Source organism: Gopherus evgoodei, chromosome 16 (assembly GCF_007399415.2).
Source record: "Gopherus evgoodei ecotype Sinaloan lineage chromosome 16, rGopEvg1_v1.p, whole genome shotgun sequence".
Lineage (NCBI taxonomy): Eukaryota > Metazoa > Chordata > Testudines > Testudinidae > Gopherus > Gopherus evgoodei.
In genome coordinates this window covers 18319010-18338147 of record NC_044337.1, presented here as the reverse complement: position 1 = coordinate 18338147, position 19138 = coordinate 18319010, and the positions used below count along the sequence as shown (strand labels likewise).

General features: G+C 49.4%; 1 protein-coding gene across 2 annotated transcripts in view; it reads right to left on the bottom strand.

Moving 5' to 3' along the window:
- The window catches only part of RXRA (retinoid X receptor alpha), a 222564-nt gene that overhangs the window by 64028 nt on the left and 139398 nt on the right, over nucleotides 1-19138 (bottom strand). For both annotated transcript variants that reach the window (XM_030535897.1, XM_030535898.1), the window contains exon 2: nucleotides 11588-11853. In XM_030535897.1, the coding sequence (XP_030391757.1) occupies nucleotides 11588-11853 (266 nt within the window). The remainder of the gene's footprint in view (nucleotides 1-11587; nucleotides 11854-19138) is intronic.

The window sequence follows — 19138 nt, the reverse complement described above, 5'->3', positions numbered from 1 at the left end:
CCAGGACACCACAGTCTGGCTGATTCAGACCCTGGGATTTATAAACCATCTTATAGACTATCTCTTGAAGGGAAAGATACTTAGTGAATGGCTGCAGGTCACAGATGCTGGAGGGCTGGAATTAAGGATCTGTGGTTGTGTAGGGCCCCTCGCCTCAATTTCTTCTTATGTTCCCTCCGTAAATCACCTTGACTTCTCTCTTCCTTGTCCCCTTTCTTCTACTTACTCCATCCCCAGTAGGGTCAGTTAGAAAGGGTTAGAGAGGTTTAGGTAGCTCCTCGGATGTATAGCATCAAACACATCAACCATTAGCTTCATAGTATGTATTCCTTGTGAAGTGTTAGTTACATGGAAAGTATTATGAAATCTCAGTACTGGGGAGAGGAGGGAACAGAACTCAGAGATGTAAAGTATGATATTTAATCCAGCAGACCATGTGACTTTGGTGATTTGGAATGACTTTGCAGTAGACAGACTGAGACGAAAGCACTGTTACTCCTATCCTCCTCCATACTATCTATCTATCTATCTATCTATCTATCCCCATCCACCCCCTCTATCTATCTATCCATCCATCTATCATAGGTACTGATATGGGCCTCATCACTACAGTAATTCATGATCTTTAATGTACATCTCCTCACATCAGCCCTGCAAGGCGGGGCAGTGCCATTATCCCCATTGTCCAAATGTGGAACTGAGGCACAGAGAGCTGGAGGGTCCATCTACACATCAGCAGAGAGGTGTAATTCCCAGCTTGGGCAGACGTATATATGTTAGCTTTGATTGAGCTAGTGCCTAAAACTAGCTGTGTTGTCATAAACAGATAGCTAAGGGTTAATGTCTCTTTCACCTGAAGCACCTGACCAGAGGACCAATCAGGAAACAGGATTTTTTCAACTCTGGGTGGAGGGTTTTTTGTGTGTAAGTCTTTTGTTCTGGGTCTTCTGCCTGAATCTCTCTCAGGCCTCGTCCAGACTAGGGGAGGAAAATCGATCTTAGATACGCAACTTCAGCTACGTGAATAACGTAGCTGAAGTCGAATATCTAAGATTGGATTACTCACCCGTCCACACTGCGCAGGATCGATGTTCGCGGCTCTCCCTGTCGATTCCGGAACTCCATTGGGGTTGATGGAGTTCCGGAATCGATGTAAGCGTGCTCGGGGATCGCTATATCGCGTCTAGGCTAGACGCGATATATCGATCCCCGAGCAATCGATTTTAACCCGCCGATACGGCGGGTTAGTCTGGACGTGGGCTCAGCTAGAGAAGGATTTTTTCTATTTCCTGCTTTCTAATCTTCTGTTTCCAAGTTGTGAGTACAAAGTTGTTTTTTTGTTTTGTATTTACATGTCTATAGTTGCTGGAGTGCTTTAAATTGTATTCTTTTGAATAAGGCTGTTTATTCATATTTCTTTTAAGCAATTGACCCTGTATTTGTCACCTTAATACAAAGAGACCATTTGTATGTATTTTTCTTTCTTTTTTATATAAAGCTTTCTTTTAAGACCTGTTGAAGTTTTTCTTTAGTGAGGAACTCCAGGGAATTGGGTCTGCAGCTCACCAGGGAATTGGTGGGAGGAAGAAGTCAGGGGAAAACCTGTGTGTGTTAGATGTACTAGCCTGACTTTGCATTCACTCTGGGTGAGGGGGGAAGAGAGATTGACTCTCGGTAATTCTGTTCTCCAGGCTGGGAACGGGGAGGGTGGAATCCCTCTGTTTAGATTCACGGAGGTTGCTTCTGTGTATCTCTCCAAGAACACCTGGAGGGGGGGGAAGGGAAAAGGTTTATTTCCCTTTGTTGTGAGACTCAAGGGATTTGGGTCTTGGGGTCCCCAGGGAAGGTTTTTGGGGGGACCAGAGTGCCCCAAAACACTCTAATTTTTTGGGTGGTGGCAGCAGTACCAGGTCCAAGCTGGTAACTAAGCTTGGAGGTTTTCATGCTAACCCCCATATTTTGGACGCTAAGGTCCAAATCTGGGACTAGGTTATTGACACGTGTGGCCACAGGCTAGCTGCTAAGTAGGTGCCCATGATTCTGGACTGGACTGTGCTTGGACAGCTAGTCCAAGGCACTGAGGCTCTCTGTTCTTTTTAGCACAGTAGCTTGGTCAAAGCTAGCACGTATACATTTATCCAAACTGGGAATTACACCTGCCAGTTGCAGTGTAGACAGCACAGAAAAACCCACAGCTGGCCTGTGCCAGCCAACTCAGGCTCACAGGGCTGTTTCACTGCTGTGCCAATTTCCTGCTCGGGCTGCAGCCCAAACTCTGGGACTCTCCCACCTTGCAGGGTCCTAGAGCTCAGACGTCTACACTTCTGTGAAGCCAAACAGCCCAAATGAAACAGCCTGAGCCAGCTAGCCCAAGCTGGCTGGCACGGTGAACCGTAGGTGCCTCGTTGCTCTGTGGACATACCCTAGGTCAGTGGTTCTCAGCCTGTGGTCTGCGGATGCCCACTATGTCTTAGATTTCTAAAACGGGCCGCACCTCCATTTGAAATTTTGTAGGGGTCCACAAATGAGAAAAGGTTGAGAACCACTGCCCTAAGTGACTTTCCCAAGGCCACACAAGAAGTCTGCAATGGCACAGGGAACTGATCCCCAGTCTTCCAAGTCCCAGTCTAGCACCCTAACCACTGGTCCATCCTTGCTGTTATGAGCACTAGGGATCTCATGCACCAAAATCGTCTTTTGTTTTTAACAATCATCTGGGTGGCGAAAACATTTTGTGCAAAATTCCATCGTGAAGGAAACAAAGCTCTCCAGGCTGTGTGTGTCACAAACACCAGCGGGAAATAGGCAACTTACATCTGAAAAACCAACCCCTGCCACACCACCACCAAATCCCCTTCGCTGCAGATATTTTGCCTGGCCTCTCATTCATTTATTCTTGCTATGAACTGCTCTGCGCTTAAGTCCCTGGCGCATGAGGATCTTAGCAACCGGCATGGCGTGGGGAAGGGAGGGGGGAATGTGTACATGTCATCATCTCAGAAGGGACCGAAGAGAGAGTAATGTGGTGGGAGAGGAAGGGAGGATTCCCGCTCTTATCAGGCTGATCAAATGCCTGTTGTGATGCACAGTCCATGGCTTTTCAATCCACTGAGCTGGGAAAGCACCACATAGCCCTCCACCCCTAAGACACAGATGACCGTTCAGATTCTGTTCAGACACTGTGAGTCTGATCCAAAGGCCATTCCAGTCAATGGGAGTCTCTCCGTCAGCTTCAATGGGCTTTGGATCAAGACATGTGGTCTTACAATCAAATTCTGCTCTCAGCTTCTCAAGTGTCAGCCCAAGGAAATACTGCTAAAGTCAACAGAATTACTTCAGACTCACCCCAGAATCCCTGAGTGTAGAATTTGACCCTTAGTATGTTATCTAATACATGAGACTTCTCCCAGCCTTGCAACAGATGCAGGAATGGAGAACACTGGGGTTCTCATGATATTTCTGCCCTCTCTGCATTTCTTCCATTAAAGCAAAACCATCCGCTCCCTCTCTAGAGACATGCATGGGGTTAAAAAGGTAAGTCTGATGGTTTCATTCATACTGAAGTACTGGTGTTCACACCTGGTGTCCACACTTCAAGAAGGCTATTGATAAATTGGAGGGGTTTCAGAGATTAGCCATGAGAATGATGAAAGGATTGGAAAGCAGGCCTGCTAGTGATAGGTTGCAGGAGCTCAATCTATTTTGCTTACCAAAGAGAAAGCTAACGAGTGACTTGATGAGTCTAGAAGTACCTACATGAGGAAAAGAAATTTAGTAATAGAGGTTCTTCAGTTTAGTAGACAAATATCTAATGAGATCCAATGACTGGAAATTGAAGCTAGATAAATTAAGAACAGAAATAAGATGTAAATTTTAAGAGTGAGGATAATTAACCATTGGAAGAACTTACCAAGGGTTATGATGGATTCTCTGTCCCTAGAAATACTTAAATCAAGAGGGGATGTTTTGTTTTTCTTAAAAGATATGCTGTAGCTCAACCACTGCTATTGGATTTCATGCAGGAATTAATCCAGGGAGGTCCTATGGACTGTGTTATGCAGGTCAGACTAGATGATAACAACGGTCCCTTCTGGCCTTTAACGCTGCACATCTGTGATCCGAGGGAGCGTGTCTTTCAGACGATTAATAACCTCAGAAAGGAGTAAGGTAAATCCACCAGCAAGAGAGAGTTTTAATTCTCCTCCCTACCCCACTCAAAAGCCCTGCGTGGTTTGCTGAGGAAATGACAGGTCCTTAGGACCTCTGGGCCCCGTCCTCTGCGGTAAGGACATAAGAATATATAAACATCTGTAAGGAGGATCCACAAGTTCATCTGAGATATACGAGAATCTTCAACGGCATTCAGTTACCATGGTGATGAGTACAAGCTAAAACCCCTAAATGGATAACAGACAGATGGAAAGACATCAGAGGGATGGACACACAGACAGATTTCCATGGGATTAACTGCAATGGTCACACAAAACTCAGATGCAGACATTTTTTATGGAGTAAAACCCCTGTACACCTAGGATTTTCGAGCTACCACTTTGCCACACGGACGTCACAGCCTCAGTCGGGGTAGAAGTCAGGGCCTACTGCTCCGAAGCCATAGGTCCTTGCCACTGGGACTAAAGGGGAGTTCCCATTAGCTGGCCGAAGCATAGAGCCTATCACATACAGCAAAGTTGTTCTGATTACCTCCAGTGGAGGGCAATGGTGCTCATTCACATGTTGTCCATTCTCTACAATATTCAGTCCCCTTCTCATGAATGACCCTGCACTTTTGGTTCCTCAAATGCCCATGGCAAAATCTGCATTTCCTGTCTTGCCAACCTCCAACACTCTCCCTGAATCAGCTGACGTGGTCTCCTCTCTCGATCGATCATCCCTTCTTCCCCATCCTGTCTCCATTAAGACTTCTGCTGAACCACTCCACTGTTCCCTTTCAGCTGACTGACACATTTCCTGTACAAATCTAGGAACACAAGGGTGCTTGAAAATCTCTTCTCTGTTCTGTTCAAACTCTCCTGTTGGCAGCTGTCCTTGAGAGACAGGGGAGGGGGAGAATTTGAAACAGAAATGCTACTGAGTGCAAAATTCATTTTCTGGGAGTCTCTGTATTAGTATGCCCAGAATATTTGTGATCTCCTCTTTCTTACTAGCACCCTAAGCCCCAAAATACACAGTACTGAATTTTTATTCCAAAATGGGAGAGAGGAAAAGGAGTAAAGCAGGCTTGGATCTCAGGACTAAAAATTGTGTTTCCCTGCGTCCTTCTGTTAAATGCTCGCCATAGGCTTTGAGCTGATTTTACTTGAGGACATGGTGGGTTCTCCATTGCCTGACATCTTTTATTAAGACTGGATGCCTTTCTGGCTCTAGCTCAGCCAGAAGCTATGGACTTGATGAAGGAACCACTTGGTGAAATTTCATGGCCTGGTTTATTTGGAAGATGAGATTAGATGATCATAATTGTCCCTTCCAGCTTTAAAATCTATGAATTAGATAAGGATCCACACTCTGAATCTTCGTAAGATTTAGGAACAATCAGACCCAACAGTTTGCTTCAGTGCCTTATAGGAAAATAGGTCCAATTGCAAAATGCAGCTGATGATTATTAAACATCTTTTGACAGCACCCATTACCACAACATCTGGGTACCCTAATAAGGTCAAACAACATCAGCTGCCTGTTGAAGATGAAAGTTTTCTTCACCCTTCCAGTAAGCTGCCTTTCTTCAGTGCTCAGGTTTCTCCAATGCTTGTTGAGTGGCCTACAACAAACACAGTTGTTGGGTTGTTTTGGGGGGCTTTTGGGGGGTGAGGGATGGGGTTGACACATTTGTTAAATCTGGAGTTGTATCTTATACAGCTCCCTAAAGAGAAGGGGTGAAAGCTGGTCTCCTGTAGAAGTAATTCCCCAGCTCTGATCAGTGCAAATTCAAACCTGTGCCCCTCAGTCAAAATGTTCTGGTGTGTTATGGGAAGCGGACAGACAAGTTCTCACTGAGATAGTCAGTCCCAAGCCCATACCAGGCTTTGAAAATGAAGAGAGGACCGGAATTTGAGTGGCAACCAACATACCAAAGGATCTCTGATTATGGCATTCACGTTCATCCTGTCTAGCAGGCACCACTTCCTGCTGCAGCTTCTGGCATGACCTTTAGAATCAGGCCCAGATGGGAGCACATTGCAATAGTAGTCCAGGCTGCAGGTTCCAAAGCAAGAATCGCTGTTGCTAGGTCTGCCCTGGAGAAGAATGGTACAGTTGAAGGTGATCAGAGATGTTTCTAGCTGTATGAACCTCCAGGAGCAGTGAAGAAAATCCAGACAGCAGACTCTACTTGGATGGCTGGGCAGCAGGCACCTTCGACATGCAGGGGAAAAGTCACCAGTTGATCTCAGTGCCCCCCTACTTTGAGCTAATCACTCACTCCATGGAGAAATCAAAGGTCTTCTGACTTCAATGGGTGAGAGAGACTAGCACTATCAGACTGAGCATTTCTGGGGGGCTGGAGCAGTGTGACTGCAGAGGGCAAAGGGGCGTAATATATGCAGAGAAGGGAAGGCTGGTATAAAGGGCAGATCCACTAGAAAGCACCATTGTCCCCCTTGGCACATGGCTGGGATCAGCATTCCTTGGTTCTTCACTTGCCTGTCCCCTAGGGGCTGGGACCCAAAACTGATACAGAGTGTTCCCCCATGAATCAGCAGGAGCCCCAACTAGCTGCTGAGTCAGCACACGAGAATGGGAACCACCTCTGTTTCCTCTTTCAGCAGCTGCCCAAAACCACAGGCAGGCTACACGTGCACCTCTTGGTTCCCACACTCTCCCCTGGCGCCTGCTGCTCCTTCCTCTTGGGTTTAAGGCTGCAGAGCAAAAACCTGAAGCTGGGGTAGTGAGAAAACCAGCCAGCCTGGCCCAAAGCTTCACCCTCATCGCCATAAGGAACCAAGTTCTGCTTTTGGTGAGCACAAACTCAGCTCAGTGAGCGCAATGGAGGGCCACGGGGCCGATGACAAGGAAGAGCTTTGAGTTAGCTCACAGTGGAAGTGGGCAGCATTGCCTAGCAATTGGGACAAGTTACTGCACATCAGGACTCCTGGGTTCCATTCCTCTCTCTACTATTGACTTTGTTTTAAGCTCTGGGGATCCGGGTCCTCTCTGTTGGGGCCTGGTAGCAGCCAGGTCTAAAAACCGCTGCAGAGTCCACAGATGGCCTTGAAAAGAATAAATCGTGTCTGAAGAAATGAGACAGCTTTGAGAGAGTAGCCACAGCCTAACTCGGTGTCTGATCTCTCCTGGTTTCCCCCAGGCATCTGCAGAGCTGCTACAAGAAATGCCTGGGGGGGCGTCTGCCGCAGTCCTACAGGCTGCTGCTGCTTCTCCAGCTTTGCATCTGGGTCTGTGAATGGCATTGAAGTGAGCAGAAGAAGGGATTATGAAAATATGCTCAAATGTGATTTTCTTTCTTTCTTTCTTTCTTTCTTTCTTTCTTTCTTTCTTTCTTTCTTTCTTTCTTTCTTTCTTGTATATGTTCTTCAGAGATTCCTGGGGTTGTCAAGAAAAAAATGACAATCCCATACATTTTTTTAAAAGAGCTAAGTCCTGATTTGTTTATCAGGACTCCTGGGTTCAATTCCTGGCACTGCCAGGGACTCACTGTCGGACCGGATTTTCATCAGAATTCAACACATTGGATCTCACCATGGAAATGGCTGGATGCTGAGCCCTTTTGATGTCATATGCACACACGTGCGCGTGCAAGAAAGAGCCCTTTCACTAATCTTGCCCTGGGATCTTCTGAAATCGTGTTCTGCGCAGCCTGCAGCAGACTTCTTGGCCTCTCAGTGCTCTGTTTGCCCTTTGCTAAAACAGAGATGATGGTACCTACCTCACAAGAGGGTGCTCTCCGAGGCTGGAATGTTTGAAAAGCAGTTTGGGATCCCTGGATGACAGAATCTAGTAAGCGTGAGGCATAGCACTGCTACCCACTAGAATACTGGAGTGATACACAGGACATTTGGGGCACGAGTCCTGCTCCAGCAGGACTGACTTGCTCACTCCCTTTTATTTCTGGATCATTCATGAGAGGGACGATAGGGAATGTTGCAGGCCAGATCAGTAGAGTTGTGCAGGGGGCCCCAGAATGGAACAGCCGGCCAAGACTGCAGTGCAGATTAGAAGTGAGGTGCATCAAGAGGACTGGAATAGCAGAGGGAGCTGAAGAGGAGAGTGAGGGGTACTGGGCAAAGCTGGGCTGCATGGGAAACTAGCATGACCCCTGCCCGCACTATGCCTAGCTCTTAAGCCAAGTGCTACCAGCTCCTCAAGTTCCCCAAAGAAATCAGGGAGGCCAAACTCTGCCCTCTGGATGCAGCTGGAAGCTACAGCCCTGTTTGCCCTAAAAGCCATTTCCCTTCCTCCTGAAACATTCTGCCCTGGCCCAGCCCAGCACTACAGAAAGTCTGGGGAAGACCCTTGCTGGCCCAGCCCCTGGCCTTTCTTTAGCCCCATCCACAAAGCTTATGGGCACCAACGTATGTTCATTAGGGACAGAATGTTCCATTGGAGAGAGAACAAAACAAACTTTGCAAAGGAGAGCGAGTGGGGCTGGGAGGCATGCGGCTTCGCGGCTCTTCGCCCGGCACACCTCGTCCTCCTGGTGTCCTTCTGCTCTGCTAGGTTTTCAGCTCTAACGAGGCGTTGTCTGATGGCAAGTGGCATCTGCCATCTGATTTAAACCACCTTCCATCAGTGCCATCTCCACTCTGCAATGCGGGGGACACGCTTCATTAACCCCGGCGCTTTGTGGACTGGTACGACAACAAAGGGAAATAGCGTTCCTCTCCTGCCTGCCTGCCTGCCTTCTCCGTGCTGTGATGATGGGGTCTGCCTCCCCCGCATCTCACTGCAGGCTCAGGGCCTTCTGCCCCTAACGATGACGGGGGCGTAATGCTCACAGACAGGGGACAGATGGCAAAAGCCATTAGACTGAAAATATCTTAACTGTCTCCTCCAGGAAAACCATTTAAGACAGGCCATGAGCAAATGACAGGCACTCTTGGTACACCGTCAGGGTAAATGCTTGGGCTCTGCTAAGCACCAACTGAGGCGCTCTCAGTTCCCCTTTTCTGTTCTGTGGCTTCTCATTTCAGTTCCTCTGTCTCGTGCATCTCTGCTTCCTAAAATAACCGCGGCGTGTCATTGAAACTCTGGCGATGTCACCCCTTCCCATCCCAACCTCTCACTCTCTCCTGCTCGCTGCTCACACACTCGCATTGTTACGTGTCTCCCACTGCCCTGGCTTCGTGCCACAGACAGTTGTGAAGTGTTGTTTCAGTTCTCCCCTCCTGGGCCTTAAAGTGGAAGGCAGCCTGTCTACCCAAGGTGCTCAGTGTTGACACCATGCTAGGGATAGGCATATGCAGTGGACACAGCACCAGATGGGAGCCAGGAGACGTGGGTTCTGGGGTTGGCAGAGTGGAAGAGGACTCGGAGCAGGGGCAGGGGCAGGGGATGTGGCGTGTGCTCTGGCAGTTCTGCAACCCTGCAAAGCCCCATAGTGTCCATAAATCAGAGCAGCTGTTTTGGTTGCCCTAGGTGGGGCCACAGTGGCCCCAGCAGCCCCTGAACAGACACATGCTGTTCTCCTTCTGTCCACGTATCCGCACCTGGGCAGGGATGAATTTCTCACTATGTAGCTATAGCTATTGACACTCGCGGCACCGACCTACCCGGCACCAGACACTTGGCTACGGACGAGGTCTCCATCCCCATGCTGGGACGGTCAGTGCTGACAGAACTCCAGCAGACTCGAGCTGATTTAGGACAGGCTCCAAAGAGGGACTCTTGTCTATTCCCGCACCCCTACGCTGTCCTCTAGGGCACAAAGATGGAGCCCTGAGGGCGATGAATGAGCTGGGGGGGCAAAGGGGCCTAGTCTCTGTAGCTCCATCTCAGGCATGCGCAAAAGGCCGCTCCCCGCATCCCCAGCAAAGAAAGTGGTTATCCCAGAAAATAAATCAGGCTGATATAAAAACAAAGGTGCCAGCAGGTGTTTGACTCCCAGAGAGGCTGTGAAATAAATAAAGCAGCAGCAAGCGGCAGGTGGTAGCCAACTCCTTAATCTGCCCTTTTGCTCAATGAAATACGCAGCCAGCCAGCAACAGGTGGCAGGGGATAGAGGCGGCTCTCCCAGCTCTTGCTATTTTTAAAAAGGGGCTTATCTCTTTATAGCTGGAGATTTTTACATAATCTTCAGGCAGCAAACCCCAGCACTTCCCTCCACCAGGGGAGACGAGGGACATTCAGCCTGGGAGACAAGAGGGAGCAGTATACAGGGACTATACAGAAAAGTCTCCTGGGGGGGCGGGGCCTGGGCCACCAGAATGGCACTATACCCAGCCTGGGGGCATATCACAGTTCTGGCTCTTCTCAGCTACAGGATGGGACTGCCCCAGCATGAGCATAGGTGTTAAAACAGCCTAGAGGCTGCTCCAATGTATGCCAGGAGCAGGGCAGGTCCCCAGCTGGCCCTGTCTTCCATTCTCTTCCTGGCTCATCCCAGGATGGAAGCCCTTGAACCCAGTTGTCCCATTCTGCTCTCAGAGACACCAGTGTCTAGCAGGGATGGCTCCACTGACATCAATCAACTAGCTTTGCAAAGGGTCCCAAATGTGCTTGCACCCGCCCTGCTCCTAGGAGAGGCACCAGCTGTATTTGTCATTCGGCTTTTCAGGTGGATTTTTGCTGTTGACCAGCACTGTTTTTTTAGATGGCCGAGTGACTCTGTCCCCATCGCAGCCCAGCCAAACAGCCTGACAATGTCCCTTTCGGGTGACATCTTTCACTAATGCCGGAGGCTGACTCTCTTCTCACATACACGGATGCAACTCGAGAGCATGTCCCTGGGATCCACAGTGGTACCCCGGGCTGAGGGTATGGCTACACTCGAAACTTCAAAGCGCTGCCACGGGAGCGCTCCCGCGGCAGCGCTTTGAAGTGTGAGTGCAGTCGCAGCGCCAGCGCTGGGAGAGAGCTCTCCCAGCGCTGCACGTACTCCACATCCTCGTGGGGATTAGCTTGCAGTGCTGGGAGCCGCGCTCCCAGCACTGCGGCACTGTTTACACTGGCGCTTTACAGCGCTGTATCTTGCAGCGCTCAGGGGGGTGTTTTTTTCACAGCCCTGAGCGAGAAAGTTGCAGCGCTGTAAAGCGCCAGTGTAGCCATGGCCTGAGTCTGGTGTAAGAGAGGAGAACCAGGCACAAGGTTTGTAAAGCCAAGCTCCCATCCCTGATTGTACTGAGCCACCGCCCCACAGAATTCCGTGAGTCCGGGTGCACCACGCAGGGAACCTTGCTCATGTTTGGAGGTGTCCAGCTCTGGACGGATCCCATCTGTGTAGTTCAGAACTGGATCTGGAATCAGAAGGCCTCACTGGCTGATCTGGTCCTGGGCCTGGGTTTAGACTCATCGCTACTTTTTCTTAATCCATGTGGATAAGATGCTTTTCATTTCCCACTGTTTGTAAATAAAACTCTTCTCCTCCCCCACAGCCCACAGCTCTCTCCTCCCCGCTCACCTGTGGGCTGCCGGTTCCGAATCCAAGGCTGGGGGTTGAAGGGACAGACATCGAGTGAGGCCCCATGGGGGAGCTGATGACAGAGAAAGGAGGACCCATGCCATTGATGGGGGAACTCAGAGTGCTGATGGGTGAATGGAGCTGACTGGGAGATCCTAGCGAGGAGCCAATGCCTGGCCCAATGGATGGATGGAGGGAAGGTGCGGCCATAGGTCCCCGGCCAGTCGGAGAGTTCAGGGAGGTGGAATTGACTTGAGTAGAAAAATCTGTAAAACAGAAAGGAAATGTTGTGGTTTAAAACCCCGTCTGTGGCATTCTGAGGGGATCTCTCCTGAGCAATCATGCTGGATGATTAACGAGCCGGCCCCCACCTGCGTTCCGCTAACAATGCCCATCCTCCAACTTTCCCTTAGGCGCCTTTGTGCTATCTTCCAGGCCATCCCTGTGAAAATCTGAGCGGTCACTAGACCATTGTCCTTAAACCCGTCCTTAGAGCGCCCCTCCCACAGGTGATGGGCTCAAAACCTTTGACAACAGCGAGGCAGCTGGTGTGTGGAGGCCACTGCTTATAACACCCATTCCGGTTGCCTCACTGTTACCTTGTGCTGGCCTTGGATGTTTGTTGTATCCACTTACACTTACAATTAGGAAACAGCAACCCCCACAGCTCCTGGGTGTGGTGTCTGTTCCCTCTAGTGGCACCGAGACCACTTACAGACTAATGAGTCTGCCACAGCCTTAGCTAAGAACCAAGTGGCTTTTAGTTCATGCAGTAGAGGCTCATGCATTTAGCTCCAGAGATCCCAGGTTCAATCCCTCCTGCCAATGCCAGGGTCTGCTGGTGTTACACAAGCTCTTTGGGGCTGAGATCAACTTTCCATTGTGTGTGGGAAATAGCTCAATGGGGCCTCTAGGCACCACCTCGATAATGACATTATTAATCAAGGCAGGTTGTGTGTCCGTGAATGAGGGATGTACTTTGGTGCTACTCTATATGTGGGCTATTTGTGTGGTATTTTGGGAGGGTTGTGTGTTTATGTATCCATGTAGGGGAGGAGAAGTTGTGTTTGTGTCCATGGGGGGGGCAGGTATGGTTTGTGTTCATAAGGCAGAAAGTGTGGGTTTGTGTGGCACGAGTGTATGCGGAGGAGGGGTGCGTGTGTGTATGTGAGTGAGATAGGGAGCTGTGTGTTTGCATGGTATGTTAGTGGGGCAGAAGTGTGTGTGATAGGGGAGCTGTGTGTTTGTGGGGTGGAAGTGTGTGTGTGTGATAGGGGAGCTGTGGGTTTGTGTTTGTGGGGTGGAAGTGTGTGTGTGTATGCGTGTGATAGATGGGGTGCTGTGTGTTGTTGTTTGTGGGGTGCAAGTGTGTGTGACAGGGGAGTTGTGTGTTTGCATGGTATGTGTTTGCGGGGTGGAACATTTGTTTGCTCACGGACCCCAGTGAGCACAGGATGCCTAGATTCATAGGCATGGCTTGCATTTCCCTGGGTCACTCCATGCTCTTTCAGGATTTGAACTGGAATTCAACTTTGCTTGGGAGTGTTCTGTGAGCAGTGTCCCCACACACCCAACTGCTCTGCAGTCCCGAGGGAGTGGGGGGATGTTTAAAAATAGTCTCCAACTCTATGGAGAGGAGACGGAGCCATTCCTGGCACATTTCCTCCTCATCCTGTCACGCTGCCTGAGAAACAACCCCAACCAAGGAAGAGAAAGGCTCTTAATGGTGCTTTTCAAAGGCTGTGGTGAGAAATCGCATGACAGGGTGTTTGGCTGCCAGGGAAGCAGCTCAGACTGTCCCCATTTGAGGGTGAGGGAGGGGAGTTAAGAAGAAACCCCAAGCCCGAGTCCATGTGATTGCTGTTTCTGGCCTAGACATGTGATTGCATCTACAATCGTCTCCCAGTGCTGGATTAACTATGGAAATTGAGGGGCCCCCACCTTCACTCAAATCTGCCTTCGTCTCCTCTCTTCCGCTCCCGGTTATATGACCCAAGCCAAACCTGAGTGGTGCTGTGACCATATGTGCCAGGCTGCATGGTCACCCCCAGCCAGTGGTCAGGGGCCCCTCTGAGATGGGGGACCTGTGCAAGTCCACTGAGTGCACATTGGCTAATCCAGGCCTGGCCCCACCTTTGTGGTCCCAGTTTTATCGCTGCGGAATATGAGGCCCAGAAACAGGAAGGCTCAAATTTGCAAAAGTGGCCACTGATTTGGGGTGTCTCCATTTTTTGGAGTCCCCAAATTAGTGGACACTTCTGGAAACACTGTCTGTTGTGATTTGCCCAAGAGCTGCACAGCTGGGCTGGAGGAGAACCCAGCAGCTGACTCCCCAGGTGGATTCTTCTCTTCAACCAATGTCACAGTACTGTCACTCCACTGGCAATGCCAGGTTAATATAGTGCTGGGGGCTTTCTGAGTAATAGAATACAAGTTTTGCAGACACAAAGAAATATATTTCGTGGTTCTATGGCAATCATCTGAAAATGTTTCATCATTGCTCGCTCATTCATTCATTCAGTCAGTCTTATGATATACACTGCAAGCAGGGAAATATTATCTCTGTTTTCAGCGGGGGGAAATAGAGCTAGAGAAGTGATGTTTTTTCCCCAAAGTTCGCAAGTCAAGTCAGCTGCAGGGTCAAGAACAGACACCCTGGAGTCCTGAGTCCCACGCCTGTGCTCTAACCACTAGTCAAACTGGCCCCTGTAGGCCTGTTTGGGCAACCTGATTAATTCAGATGCTGACACTGCCCGCAAAAAGTCTCATTGGCTGCCTGGCTGACCAGTGACCAGGGCCTCTTTACAGGCTAGCTCTATGAAGGTAGGACACAGAAGCTTGCTTAGGGAATCCCTCTGCCTGAAGAGGCATCACAATGGGGTGTCACACAGCAAAGCCTTCTCAAGCCAAGCAACAAGCCAGACAAAGAACTGCTGTGTCCTCTCCCCGCTGAGCGCTCCAATCCCATTTTGTAATCCCTTGTAGGCTGGTTCCCATTGTGTCTGGCAGGCAGCGAAGTTGTAGACATAACAGGATTACAAATGTGAAGAAAGAGGCTCCCTCCCCGTGGAGATAATTCTTAAACCTCCCAGCCAAGGGCAGAAACTGACTCCCAAGGTGCTGGAACACAGAAGTGGGAAGGGATTAGGCTCCAAAACCCTGCGCTGCAGCTGAAGTTTCAACATCTTCCACAGAGGTTTCTTTTCCTGCTGGTTGCTGTGACATCATGGGACAGGTGGCTGTGGAAAGTCCAGCCTGGACTCCTCGCAACTGGGAGAACTTGTGCAATGTGTAGGATGCAGCATGTGCCACAAGTGATCCGACCCTGCACACCCATGCCTGGCCTATAGTGGCACAGGTCTCAGATGCACACTAATGCTTGATTCCTGAATGCCCTGGGCTAGTGGAGAAAACAAGACCATGCCCAGTGTCTGATGCATGGAAGTTCCTGGCATAAAATCCCCTCCTTGTCATCACCCACGCTCCACCATCCGAACTTGGGATGAACTGGGTGAGTGTCAGGGTTTTGGTCTTTGTGTACTTTTCATTTGGATGTAGCCCATGGAGGGCCTCATGCTTCCCCTCTTCCCCCCGAGTTCCAGGTTTGCATTTGACACTGTTGGTTTTACCGGGGTTTGGTGCAAAATCACCAACTGGCCCCGGGACTGGGAACCTTGGCAACCGCTCTGTGGAATCTGGGAGGAGTGATAAGTTTGCAACAAAGCATGAACCCAGGCAAGTTTCTTATGCTTTCAGAATTTGTTACAGGCATTTAACATGGATCAAGGTGTTGGCCAAATAGGGCCCGTGGAGGGCTCTCTTGCTCTACCACTTGGTTCAGAAACAGCTCAAAGGAAAGATGGTTATACAACATAGGCCCGGGACTCAGGTCTCCTGACTCTGCCACTGTATCATGCTCCCCACACAGGGGATAGCAATCTTAAGCAAATCACTTAACTTCTCTGAATACAATGGCACAGTTACGGAGCTGGAGCTGTGTTGCTGTAGTGCCGCTGTGTAGATGCTTCCTATAGCGAGAGATCGGGTTTTTTCACTGCTGTAAGAACTCCACCTCCTCACGCGATGGTAGCTAGCTTGATGGAAGCATTCTTCCATCAGCCTAGCTGTGCCTATATCGGGGACTAGGTCAGCACAACTATGGACTTTGGGATGTGAATTTTTTTTCACAATCCCTGAGCACTGTCAATGTGTATTCCAGGCCTCAGGTTTCCCAGCTGTACAGCAGGGATAACAATACAAATCCACCTCTCTGGGGTTTGGCTAGACAGAGGCTCACACTGACTTAGCAATGGAAAAACAGTACTGCTCTAGTCCGCTCTTCTAACTCTTCCCCGGCACACCCCAGGATGGAATGCAGGCTGCTCCATTTCCTCCTATGGACTCAACCCGCTTGACTCCCAGAGGCACTGCTCCAGTCATGTATGCCATCAGAGCATTACTAAGGGCATGGCGGGAAATGAGCTAATAAACCAACCAGATGAGAGGTACAATGAACCGCTTGAATGCAAAAGGGAGCAGGGGCAGAACAACAGAAGCCCTCAGCAGTGGAGCTGAGATGCTTCCTGCCACGAGGCGCCCAGGTCCTCTGTTGTGTGGTGGGTACTCGGGATGAGTCTGACTGAGGTGTTCTTCCCAGCCACCTCCATGAACCACCTCCCATTCTAGCCTACACATCTCACAAGACGTTCCAGCCAGGACAGCCCCCTATAAGAGTCCCACGGGTTTCCCCATTTCCAGCCTTATGAGCCACTCTTGACAGTTACACCAAAGAGCCAATCAGAGGATTCCAGTCAGGATGAGGCCCATCTCCCCCACTCTCTACTTCCCCCTCTGTACCCCCGTGAGCCCCAATGTGAAATGAGTTTGGTGGGCTTCAGCCCTGTTCCCCAAGGGACAAGTCTCCACATGGCAAAAAACATTACCACAATGGCACTACTTATCACAGCCATGACTCTCTCTATGTCTGTCGATCCAACTTGGCTGGACACCAATCAATCTGTCCATCCGTCAGGCTAACCTATGGTGATTTATGCTTTGGCAGAGGGTGTGGACTGAGCTCCTCTCTCAGCCTTAGAGAGCATCTCTCCCGCCACGGCAGGGCTAAGGCGCCTGGGTAGGCCAGCATAGACGAAGCTTACTCTGCCCTTGCCTGGGCTCTAGCTGGATAAACAGAGAAGCATCATGGGCAGGATGGCAAGAAACTGCGACCAAGCAGTTTGAGCACCCCCAGGCAGGCCCTAAAGGAGCCAGGAATGGACAAGACCCACTTTGGCTGATACCACCCAGAATGCTAGGTTGGAGAGATGGAGCTGAGGATCCAGGCTGTATCAGTTCCTAAGAGGTGCACAACAGAAAAGGCCGGTGAACTGAAAGGAGAGCGAAGGAAAGGAAGCTGGATGAGGGGCAGGGAGGGTCTTTCCTTTTAAAACAAGGCCCTGAATATTTAAGGCAAATGCACGAAGTGGGGAAGGTCATGGGCAGGTTACTGGAGATCAGCCCACATCCAGCAAACTTTAACAGCAGAAAACAAAGAGCTCACTGGCCCCAGTCTGCTGTCCAAGCGCCTTTCCCAAAACACACGGCTACCTTTCAGTAAAATTAGAACCAAAAGCAAAACATCCCCCTCCCCGGCCACCACACACACTCACTCCTCTGAAACAGCTTCTATTACTCATCCTGTTTACACATTGCTTTCCAAGCAGACACATTCCCAGGCACCCAGTGAGGAACTGGGCGTGTTTTCTGGGGCAGGTCTGGAGAAAATCATCTAGGCACAAAGAAAATAAAGACAATTTTTTTGTGTGGACGAGAAACCTTAAGTGTGAGTGCATGAATGTGTGGGTTTGTGTACATGTATGCATGCCTGTGCATTGTTTGGGTATGTTTCTGCACACATGTGTTGTATGTGCATGTTTGAGTGCAAGGGTATTGTGTGTGTGTACATACATGGCCGTTGTTTGCATACACGTGGATATATTTGGTTCTTGTGTGCACGTGTTGTGGGTTTGTGTACTTTTGGGGACATGTGCACACGTGTGTTTTGTGCATTTGTGCTCACGTTTTGCGGGTGTGTTTAGCAGAGAAAATGATGCTTCTACAAATCTGAACCAGATCTGAATTTTTTAGAAGGCCTCTCTATTCATAACAGGAAAGACTCAATCCCTGGAACCAAACAGCCCTTGAACTCTGGGTGCTTAAAACCCTAATACAAATATCGCTATCTTGCCTAGTGCTGTCTCACAGCTAGTCTTAAAGAGGTGTTTGAACAGGGGATGATCAATAACATTTCACTGCACATGGAATTTTCATTAAAACAATAAAAAAGGGAAAGGAACTTTCAATTAATTTCACTTCCCATTTCCCAACCAGCTCTTGTGCACACGCTTTTGTGTATGTGGATGGGTACAGGTGTCAGGTGTATTTTTCACAGTGGTTTATTAACACCACACAATCGCCACTCCCTCACTAGGATCAATAAACCTCTGATCTCACAGGAGACTGCAGGATCTTGATTCTTCCAGGTGCGATAAGAGCTGAGCAGCTCAAGGGCTCGGTAACAAGGCTTATGCCCCCAAGTCACCGGTTAGGAACCCAGTCTAGGTTGGTAGAGACAGACCTCTGCTCATTGACCCGTGTAGAACGGATTTGGGGGGTCATAGTTCAGCCCCAACAGAGCAGTGCCCATGTCATACAAAAACCACGACACTAATTGCCCCCTTTGTTTGCACTCTCAGCCAAAAGACCAAGGACTGAATAGAGCACTGAGATTAAGCTTACTCACCCTTGCAAGGGCTCTCTCCACGCGTGGGTTAAGGCACATTGGCAGGGAGGTTGGATGTCATTGCCTTTCACTGTACATGCTCTGTGCAAAAATACAAGGTCTGACTGCTAAGTCTTGCCCACATGCTCAGGGTCTAACTGGTCGCCATATTTGAGGGTGGGAAGCAATTTTTCCCTGTGGTCAGATTGGCAGAGACCTTGGGCGGGTTTTCTCCTTCCTCTGCGGGACGGGGTATGGGTCACTTGCAAGTTTAAACTAGCGTCAATGGTGAATTCTCTGTAACTTGCAGTCTGTGATTTCGGAACTTCAGTAAGTCAGCCAGAGGTTATGGGTCTATTACAGCAGTGGGTGGATGAGGTTCTGTGCCCTGCAATGTGCAGGAGGTCAGACTAGATGATCATGATGGTCCCTTCTGACCTTAAAGTCTATGAAATGCCGATCTCCAAGAACGTCAGTCTGGAATGTTTCACCAGCATTGAATTCGCATTTGCTTTTTGTTTTCTTTTCTTTTTTCTAAAAAATGCAAAAAACCCAACAAGAGTCCACTCTAGACTAACACAGATGTTACCAGGCCCTTGGCATATCCATTTCCAGCAGCAAAGTTCTGTCCTGGAAAATCATGACTCAGGGCATCAAGGAAGCTGAAGTAGTGAGCTGTGTGCATGTGTACCACCTTTAATCCACAGCTGACCTGACAAAACCCTTATGCAGCTTTCAAAATGCATTTCTCATCCAAAGAAGCCCTTTTC